Source organism: Grampus griseus (assembly GCF_964374135.1).
Source record: "Grampus griseus genome assembly, chromosome: 8".
Lineage (NCBI taxonomy): Eukaryota > Metazoa > Chordata > Mammalia > Artiodactyla > Delphinidae > Grampus > Grampus griseus.
The window spans coordinates 72,218,576-72,228,937 of NC_139002.1; the positions used below are offsets into that span (position 1 = coordinate 72,218,576).

The following is a 10,362-nucleotide window of genomic DNA, read 5'->3' on the forward strand; positions in this document are numbered from 1 at the left end:
AGTTTATCATGCTGATGGTAAGAACAATTGCCCCCAATGCGCTCCTGCATAGTGGATCTTCCTTAGAGCAGCGCCCAGGCGATCGGATCCTGGCCTCAGCTTATAAAGCGAACGTAGAGGCTGACGCGAACCCTGTGCCCATGCCGGCCGGCGCGCTCGGAGGCAGGAACTTCCTGCCCACTGCTAGCCGCTCCCACTCCCGGCGCGCGCGCGCAGCCGGTGGAAGTGTGACTGAGAAAGGCGCTGTCAGTAACTTTCCGTCTCTGTGAACGGAGCAACCAAAACGACTTCTCGCAGAGTTGCAGAAGGTGCAAATGCGCCATTAACTAATTCCGCGTAAAGTTCCACTCACCGCGCAAGAGATGTCCCGTCACCCACTCCTTAGGACCTGCCCACTCCTAAGAGGAAGAAAGCAACTAAGAGGAAGTTTGAGGATGCAAGTTCCGGGAGGCTGTGGCCACGGCGCAGAGGGCGGGCGGCCCAACGGGGTGGGGCTCCGTGCTGTGTTCCCGGTTCTGGTGCTGATCCTGGGGCTCACGCAGCTCACCGCAGGTAGGCAGGAGGGAGAGAAGGAAGGAGGCAGGGAGGGAGGAGGGGTGGCTTTCACTACGCAGTGAGGTCCGAGTCCGGCTGGGGCTAAATATCTTAAAAAGCCCCAATCAACCCTGAACTCTGTATTGTGAAATGCGGATTCATTTACTGATTCAACAGTTGTATACTGACGCCTACTATGTGCAGAGTCGGCACCTGTAGGAGTCTGTGAGCACACGCTCTGATGTTCTGTAAACTCTGCCTCTCTTGCATCATGCCAGTTGCTGGAACGGAGAGGCGTGAAATAAGAAATTTACTCTGGGACTTCCCTGGTGGTCCAGTGGTCGAGACTCCTCGCTTCCACTGCAGGGGGCACGGGTTCGATCCCTGATTGGGGAACTAAGATCCCGCATGCATGCTGCCAAAACAACAACAACAAGTTTATTTCCCACAGTTCTGGAAGCTGGGAAGTCCATGATCAAGGTGCTGACTGATTTGGTTCCTGATGAGGGACCCCTTCCCGGCTTGTAGGTGAACGCTTTTTACTATATCCTCAGGTTTGGAGAGATGTCTCATATTTCTCATGTCTCTTATTTTTTATTTTTATTTATTTATTTTTTGGCTGCGTGGCATGTGGGATCTTAATTCCCCGATCAGGGACCAAACCCATGTCCCCTGCAGTGGAAGCACAGAGTCTAAACCACTTGACCACCAGGAAACTCCCTCTCATGTCTCTTATAAGAGCACTAATCTGATTCATGAGGGCTCACCCTCATGACCTAATTATCTCCCAAAGGCCCCTCCTCCAAATACCATCACACTGGGGATTAGGCCACAACATATGAATTTGGTGGGGACACAAACAGTCCATAACACATCCGCCAAACACATTTGTGGATTAGAAGCAACATTGCTAAGATGGCAATACTTGCCAAATTGATCTACAGATTCAGTTCAATTCCTATTAGAAACTTAGCTGACTTCGTTGTAGAAATTGATAAACTGTTTCTCAAATTCCTCTGAAATTGCAAGGCACCCAGCATAGCCAAAACAATCTTGGGAAAAAAAAAAAAAAGAACAAAGTTGAAGGAGTTTATGTGGATTAATGAGGGGCCATAAACTAAGGGCCTTTGTATCTGAAGACCCCTCCCCCCGCCCCCACAAAAAGGGAAGTTGTTTCCAATTATATGGCAGTGTTTTAGAGCCCCAGGCCTATGTTTCTTCCAAGGGTCTTCTATAACACAGTTCTCATATTGCCCCAGGTTTTCTGGAAGTGGAGATGGCAGGAAGGACTCAGATGGTTTTCCTGAATGAAAATGCGACTATCTTTTGCAAGATCCCTGGTTTCCCACACCTGGACATCAACAGTGTGGGTATCACCTGGTTTCGGAAGGCTCAGTTGTCTGAAATAGAGATCAAACTGTTTGAATTTTTTGGAGACCACAAAGTGGCATTCCGACCTGGAGCTAACGTGTCTCCATGGAGGCTGAAGAGGGGGGATGCCTCACTGCAGCTGCCTGGGGTCCAACTGTGGGAAGCAGGAGAGTACCGATGTGAGTTGGTGGTCACTCCTCAGAAGGCACAGGGGAGAGTCTGGCTGGAGGTTGTAGGTGAGTGCCTGAGGGCAGTGCCCTGTGATTCCCATGGTGATGGGGCTTGGGGTGGAGATGTAGATGGGCCAAGTGGAGCAGAGCATGGGCCTAGGAGTCACATAGACATGGGTTTGAGTCCTGGGCTTCCATGGACTTCTAGACAACTTTGGACAAGTTATTAATCATGCTGAATCTCAATGCCCTTCCCTCTAAACAAATGTAATAATACTTTTCTAAGAGGATTGACTGTAGAGAAGAGGCTATGAAAAATGCAAGGAGGATGCTTAGAATAGTGTTTGGCCCATTTTAAGTTCGCAGTAAAAGATAGTCAAAGTAATTATATAATTTCCTTGGTGTGTGGACAGTTAGTCTTCACTGAAGAGGTACCTCTGAAAGGTAGCTGGGGAAGGAGAGAGATTGCACTCTGGTTCCATGGATCTGAATCCTATTCTATCTAACTTTGTTGCTTCCAAACTGAGTGATTGGATCAGCCATTTAACATCTTTACACGTGAATTTTCCCATGTGCAAATGAATTTTCCATGTGCAAAATGAGGCAATAAGTCATACCTGCCTCATAGTGTTCTGAGGATTACACAAGATCATGTAGGAAAATGCTCAGCCAGTGCTGTTGTGAGGTAGGTGCTCAGTCAAGATTTATAACAACACTTTTCCCTAAACACGTTTTTGAGCTCCACTTTCTTCTGTTATAAATAGGTCAGATACTCTGTGGATGAGCTTGGGGCTGCCATAACAAAACACCACCGACTGGGTGGCTTAAACAACAGAAATTTATTTTCTCACAATTCTGGAGTCTAGATATCTAGAGATCAAGGTGGCAGCAGGGTTGGTTTCTTCAGAGGCCTCTCTCCTTGGCTTGTAGGTGCTTGTCTTCTCCCTGTGTCTTCACCCCCTCTTCCCTCTGTATTTGTGTATCCTAATCTCCTCTTCTTATACAGACATCAGTCATATTAGATTAGGATTCAACCTAATGATCTCATTTAACTTACCAACCTCAATGAAAACCCTACCTTCAAATATAGTCACAGTCTGAGGGACTAGGACTGGGGATTAGGACTTCAACATATGAATTTGGGGGGGGCATACAATTCAGCCTGTAACTGAAGGGCAGTGTCTGTGAGCCCTCCATAATTGTACTTAAGACTTTGAATGTTTTGTACATATTAATTTTGGTAATGGGGATGTATATTAGAATTCATTTCCTCTGCAACTGACAGAAAGCCTAAAATAAACGGGTTTTTTTCCCCAAAAATTAGATACACTTTATTTTTTAGAAGAGTTTTAGATTTACAGAGAAATTGGAAAGTTAGTACCGAGTTCCCATATTACTCTTGCCTCCACACCCCACTTGCCCCATTAGTATCGTCTTGTATTTATGGTATATTTGTTATAATTGATGAATTGATTATTCATTAATAATGTTCTTTTTGGGTTAGTATTAGTTCTCTTTGGGTTCTCTTTGGGTTAGTTCTCTTTGGGTTAGTATTAGTATGGTATATCTTTCTCAATCCTTTTACTTTTACTCTATTTGGGTCCTCATATTTAAAGTGGGTTTCTTGTAGAAAGCACATGTTTGAGTCTTTTTTTTATCCACTATGACAGTCTCTGTCTTTTAGTTGATGTAGTTAGACCATTCATTTAAAGTGATTGCGTATATAGTTGGACTGATATGTATTGTGTTTGTATCTGTTTTCTATTTGGTGCCCTTTGTTTTTTAAATTTTTTTAATTTAACTTTCCGCCTCTTTTTATGCCTTCTCTGTTTTGTTTTTTTTTTTGTTCTTTTGCAGTATGCGGGCCTCTTACTGTTGTGGCCTCTCCCGTTGCAGAGCACAGGCTCTGGACGCGCAGGCTCAGCGGCCATGGCTCACAGGCCTAGCTGCTCCGCGGCATGTGGGATCTTCCTGGACCGGGGCACGAACCCGTGTCGCTTGCATCAGCAGGCAGACTCTCAACCACTGCACCACCAGGGAAGCCCCCCTTCTCTGGTTTTAATTGAATATTTTATATGATACCATTTTCTCTCTTTTCTCTGTATATCAATTATACTTATTTAAAATTTATTTTAATCGTTGTCCTAGAGTTTGCAGTGTACATTTACAACTAATTTAAGTCTGCTTTCAAATAACACTGTATTGCTCCATGGGTAGTACAGGTCCTTAATAACAGAGTATTTCCAGTTCTTCTCTCCCATCTCTTATAACATTACTGTCATTCATTTAACTTTTTCATATGCTATAACCACCCAGTACATTGTTGCTATTATTATTTTGAATGAACACAATGATCTGTTAGATCAGTTAAGCATAAGAAAAATAAATGTTTTATTTTGCCTTCATTTATTCCTTCTCTGACACTCTTCCTTTCTTTTTGTAGATTCTAGTTTCTGACCTATATCATTCTCCATCTCTCTGAAGAACTTCTTTTAACATGTAGCAAAGCAGGTCTTCTGGTGACAGATTTCCTCAGTTTTTGTCTGAGAAAGTATACTTCATTTTTGAAGGGTAATTCTTCTGGATATAGGAGTCTAGATTGGTGGGGTTTTCTTTCTTCGAATACTTTAAATATTTCACTCCACTCTCTTCTTTCTTGCATTTAAGAAGTCCCATGTCATCCTTATCATTGTTCCTCTATAGGTAAGTTATTTTTTTCCTCTGGCTTCTTTCAAGATTTTCTCTTTGTTTTTTTGCATTTTGAATATGGTATACATAGGTATAAATTTTTTTTTTTTCTTTTTTTGGTATTTTTCTGCTCGGTGTTGTCTGAGCTTCCTGGATCTGTGCTTTGGTGTCTGTCATTAATTTTGGAAAATTCTCAGCCATTATTTTTCAAAATGTTTCTTCTGCTCCTTTCTCTTTTCTTCTTCTGGTATTCCTATTACATATGTTGCCTTTTGCTGTCATCTCACAGTTCTTGGATATTCTGTTCCCTTCTGGTTTTTTTCCCCATTCTTTTTTCTCTTTGCATTTCAGTTTGGGAAGTTTCTATTGACATTTTTAAGCTAGCTAATTCTTTCCTTGGCACTGTGAAGTTTACTGATGAGCCCATCAGAGGCATTCTTCATTTCTTTTATAATGTTTTTGATTTCTAGCATTTCCTTTTGATTCTTTCTTAAAGTTTCCATCTGTCTATTTACATTATCCATTTGTTCTTGCATATTGTCTGCTTTTTCCATTAGTGCTCTTAACATTTTAATCATTATTTAGAATTCTCTATCTGATAATTCTAAAATCTGTGTCATACGAGAGTCTTGTTCTGAGGCTTGCTTTGTCTTTTCATACTTTTCAGCATGCCTTGTAATTTTTTGTTGAAAACCAGATATTATGTATCAGGTAGTAAGAACTGAGGTGAATAGGCTTTTGGTGTGAGAGTCTATGTTGCTTTGGCTAGGCGTTAGGCTGTGTTTAGTGTTAATGCTGTACCTGTAGGTGCCAGAGTTTTCCCCCTTCCTTGTTTTGTTTGAATTTCCCTATGAACACCTTAAACAGAGCCTGTGTTTAACAGCTCTCTCAGTTGTAATCTGTTACCATTCTGGAACTCTGTTGATGTAGTGGTAAGGTGTTGTGGAGGAGAAGCAGTCTATACTCGTGTGGTTAAATCTCATTCTTTTGAGTTGCCTGAGCCCCTAGGCTGTCTCACCTTCAGAAGTGTTTCTAGGTGAGGCGGGAAGGCTAGAGGGGGCTGGAGTTGGCTAATCATCACTATCCCAGGTCAGGCAAGACTCTGGCAAAGTCTTTTCCCTTGAGAGCATCCTTTATTATGGAGAATGCACTGGGTATATTTTTAAATAGTTAACTTTTCCTCTCCCCATTGCTCAAAATAGGAGGGAATTTTTCTTGGATCTTCACAGTGAGAGTGTGGTGGGATTCTGGGAGGTAAAACTCATGAAAGTGTTGTGACCCCCCCTAAGACTGGGCCTTTAGGAGTTTTTTATTCTCAATCTAGTCCACACTTATCCTTTAGCAATTTGTCAGAGTTACTGCTTAAGTGTGTCGACCAGTTTATTACTCCAGTACCTTCTGCTTAAGGTTTTATGATCTCGGCTGTGATTCTCTCAATCTGCCTGTCTTTTTTCAGGGTGGTGGTTTGCCCTGTCACCTCAATTCTCTGAAGGATCTAAGAAAAGCTGTGGATTTACAGTTTGTTCAGCTCAGCTTTTTTTTCCTGTTATGAGGATAGAAGTGATGACTTTAGGTCTTTACATGTCAGAGGGAAGCGAGAAGTCAATAGTGCTTTTAAGAAGGTAGTTTATTTTCCTTTCACAAAACTGTAGCTAACCCAGGGCATGTGTGGCAGTTCTGTGATCATCTAGGACCCAGGATCCTTTTATGTCATCACTTTGCCATCCTCAACCTGCATTTCCACCTTGTGCTTGGAAATGTCTTCTCCATCTCCAGCCATGACATGGTATTGCAGCCATTCTGCAAGAAGGAAGAAGTGGAGGGGGAGAGACACTGTTCTTTTCTTTAAGATACCCTTGTTATTTCAGGAGACTTCTTAGAAGTTGCTCTCACTACTTCTGAATACATCCAAACTTCCAGACCCTTAGTTCACATGCCTACACCCAGCTGCAGAGAAAGGTGGGAGAAGTAGCTTTAACTTGGAGGTGTCTTTGAAGAATAGAGATTCGCAGCAAGTAGCAGTCTCTGCCACAACACTGTTCCAAGGCTTTCCTCAGATTCTCAACCGTGTCTATGACACAGAGGGGCTTAAGAAACTCTGCTTTATAAAATTGCTGTGAGTTTCGGGGTCACAGCATATCGGCACCCTGCCAGCACTGGAACCAGCATACCCAGATCATTTAGCCTAGGCAGAATACCATTCAGTTGACTCACCTTTCCTGAAGGCTTGCCATGGGTCTGACATTGGGCTAATAATAAGCAAGTCCCTACCCACCCTCAAGGCATGATTTCTCTCCCCTGGCAGCTCACCCAGTCAGTAGCTTGTTTCTGGAGCGAGCCGTGGTGAAAGATAATGAAGACAGACATATTTTGTGTAAGTCAAGTGGATTCTACCCAGAGTATATTAACATAACATGGAAAAGATGGACCCAGAAGGATCCCCAGTTCCAGGAGATTTCTGAGGACGTTATCACTGGCCCCACCATGAAGAATGAGGATGGTACATTTAATATCACCAGCGACTTGAGGCTGAAGCCCTCTCTGGAAGACAATGTGACCATCTACCAGTGTGTGGTATGGCATGTATCCTCACTCATGTGCCAGAGTTTCAACTTCACCCCGATTCTGATAGGTAAGCAGCCCCCTAGACATTTCCCCAACTCTTCCTCTTGAGGGGAATATAATATCAACTTTGGTTCCCACACAGTCTAGGGGAATATGGGGGCCAATAGGGAAGGAGAGAAAGCTTGGTCTGGTTTAGCTCAGCCCCAGAGTCAGCAGTCCAGATTAGGTCCTTAAGCTGGGACAGATGGTCTAATAGGTAGAGAGTGGTGATGACCTGGCTTCCAGGGTCATGGCTCTGGTCCTGCTGGTCCAATTCATCTGCCTAGAGGTGAAGGAGGTAAGGAAGGCAGAGGCTAACCAGTGGCCCTGGGAAATGTGGTCAGGGTGTGCCAGGTGGGGCTTGGGATGGCCCTGAAGGGAGAGAGAAATTGTTCCTGGAAGTAAGGACTAGGGATTGTGTGGGTGGGTGGTGTGTGCAGGGATGTGTTTGGGATACGTGTGGGGCATGGGGAATATGAAATTGAAATATGCTTTGTGTGTATGGTATAAGGCATTTGTCTGGGTGATATGTGTATGTCTTAGTCCGTATGGGCTGCTATTGGGTTGGCCAAAAGGTTCATTCGTTTTTTTCCATAAGATGGCTCTACTAGCACTTAGTTGTCTTTAACGTCATTCAAAACAATTTTGTTAGATTGTACGTGACAGCTGTCATATCAGTGTGCATTTAAAAAAAGACATCAAAATTGGTGAAGTTTTGTGTAGCCATTTTAATATTGAAGATGGAAGAAAAAAAGCAACATTTTTGGCATATTATGCTTTATTATTTCAAGAAAAGTAAAAACACAACCGAAATGCAAAAAAGACTTGTGCAGTGTATGGAGAAGGTTGCTGTGACTGATCAAACGTGTCGAAAGTGGTTTGCGAAGTTTCGTGCTGGAGATTTCTTGCTGGACGATGCTCCACGGTCAGGTAGACCAGTTGAAGTTGATAGCGATCAAATCAAGACATTAATTGAGAACAATCAACATTATACCACGCAGGAGATAGCCAACATACTCAAAATATCCAAACCAAGCGTTGAAAATCATTTGCACCAGCTTGGTTATGTTCATCTCTTTGATGTTTGGGTTGCACATAAGTTAAGCAAAAAAAACCTTCTTGACCGTATTTCTGCATGCGATTCTCTACTTAAACATAACAAAAATGTTCTGTTTTTAAAACAAATTGTGACGGGCGATGAAAACTGGATACTGTACAATAACGTGAAATGGAAGAGATCGTAGGCAAGCGAATTGAACCACCACCAGCCACACGAAATGCCAGTCTTCATCCAAAGAAGGTGATGTGTATATGGTGGGATTGGAAGGGAGTCCTCTATTATGAGCTCCTTCCGGAAAACCAAACGATTAATTCCAACATGTACTGCTCCCAATTAGACCAACTGAAAGCAGTACTTGACGAAAAGCATCCAGGATTAGTCAACAGAAAACACATAACCTTCCATCAGGAAGATTACATCCATTACATCCATTACATCCATTACTTCCATTACATCCATAATGTAACACCACGTGTTTCTTTGATGACCTGGCAAAAACTGTTGCAGCTTGGCTGGGAAGTTCTGATTCATCTGCCGTATTCACCAGACATTGCACCTTTGGATTTCCATTTATTTAGGTCTTTACAAAATTCTCTTAATGGAAAAAAAATTCAATTCCCTGGAAGACTATAAAAGGCACCTGCAACAGTTCTTTGCTCAAAAAGATTAAAAGTTTTGGGAAGGTGGAATTATGAAGTTGCCTGAAAAACAGAAGACAGTGGAACAAAAGGGTGAATACGTTGTTCAATAAGTTCTTGGTGAAAATGAAAAATGTGTCTTTTATTTTTACTTAAAAATCGAAGGCATGTTTTGGCCAACCCAATACAACAAATTGCCACAGACTGGGTCACTTATAAAGAACAGAACTTTATTTTTCACAGTTCTGGAGGCTGGAATTCTGAGATTAGTGCGCCACTATGGCTGAGAGCCCTTTTCCAGGTTTCAGACCTCTCATGGTGTCCTCACATGGTGGAAGGGGTGAGGGATCTCTCGAGGGCCTCCTTTATAAGGCACTAATCTGACTCATGAGGGCTCCACCCTCATGACCTAAAGCTCCCCAAAGCCCCACCTCCTAATACCATTGTATTGGGCATTAGGATTTCAACATAAGAATTTTGAGGGGAGATAGACATTCAGTCTACAGCAGTATACAAGTGATACAGGGTAGTGTAGTAGTATGGAAGCTTTGGACGTGTGCATGGTATGTGTATATTGTATGTGGTGTTTGATATTGTGGTGTTTTTCTGGCAAGTGCTAAGCAGGCTGTTTGATGTGTGAAGGTGTTAAGTGATAGGATGGAGGATGCAAAGACGTGTGGCAGAAGGTTGGTGGTTCTATCTCTGACAGGGAAGATGATACACAGCCACACAGATCCTAGAAGCAGTCGTGTGGTCTTCTTTGGCCCCTGCCAGTAGGTTTCCTCTTAATGTTCTCCTCTTCTTTCTCTCTGCAGAATCTGAGAAGAAAACTGACTCGTGGATTGATTGGTTGTGTATTGGATTAATCTCTGCTGGACTGATCGTATTAATTTTATTTTTATGTTTTTTTCTTTGGAAAAGATAAGAGGCTGCAAAGCAAAGTTTAGACTTATGTTTTGGAGTAGACTCTGGGAATTCAGAATTCATGGCCAATGCATGGTGTTGGGGAGTTCTCAGGGTTGATGCTGGGATATTCTAAGTGTGTTTATGATGTGTAGCTTTTTCTGATGTGTTGGGGAGGAACTGTCTCATTTGGTCTCCATGTGGTGGCCTGGGACTCTGAGGAGATGCATTGTAAAGCCCCTCTGCCTTCTCATAATAAAGTCTCACTGTAAATCGAACCTGACCTCATTGTTCACACCAGTCCTGTGAATGATGTGGGCTGCACTAGTGTTCTCACATATAGAATCCACAGCTCAGAGAGGGGAATTCCTTCCCCCGGTTGCTCATATTTTGT

The 10,362-nt window shown here is 42.9% G+C and overlaps 1 protein-coding gene across 1 annotated transcript; it reads left to right on the top strand.

Annotated features, from left to right (window-relative positions):
- Positions 1 to 237: 237 nt before the first annotated feature.
- On the top strand, positions 238 to 10,362 carry NCR3LG1 (natural killer cell cytotoxicity receptor 3 ligand 1). The gene is made up of 4 exons (XM_082659953.1): positions 238 to 552; positions 1,794 to 2,141; positions 7,069 to 7,395; positions 9,881 to 10,362. The coding sequence occupies exons 1-4, from the start codon at positions 363 to 365 to the stop codon at positions 9,988 to 9,990; spliced, it is 975 nt and encodes a 324-aa protein (XP_082516079.1). The 5' UTR covers positions 238 to 362; the 3' UTR covers positions 9,991 to 10,362.

Coding starts and splice junctions, on each gene's coding strand:
- NCR3LG1 (XM_082659953.1), top strand. CDS start 363: ATGTCCCGTCACCCACTCCTTAGGACCTGCCCACTCCTAAGAGGAAGA. Junction 553..1,793: donor GCTCACGCAGCTCACCGCAG/GTAGGCAGGAGG, acceptor ATATTGCCCCAG/GTTTTCTGGAAGTGGAGATG. Junction 7,396..9,880: donor CTTCACCCCGATTCTGATAG/GTAAGCAGCCCC, acceptor TTCTCTCTGCAG/AATCTGAGAAGAAAACTGAC.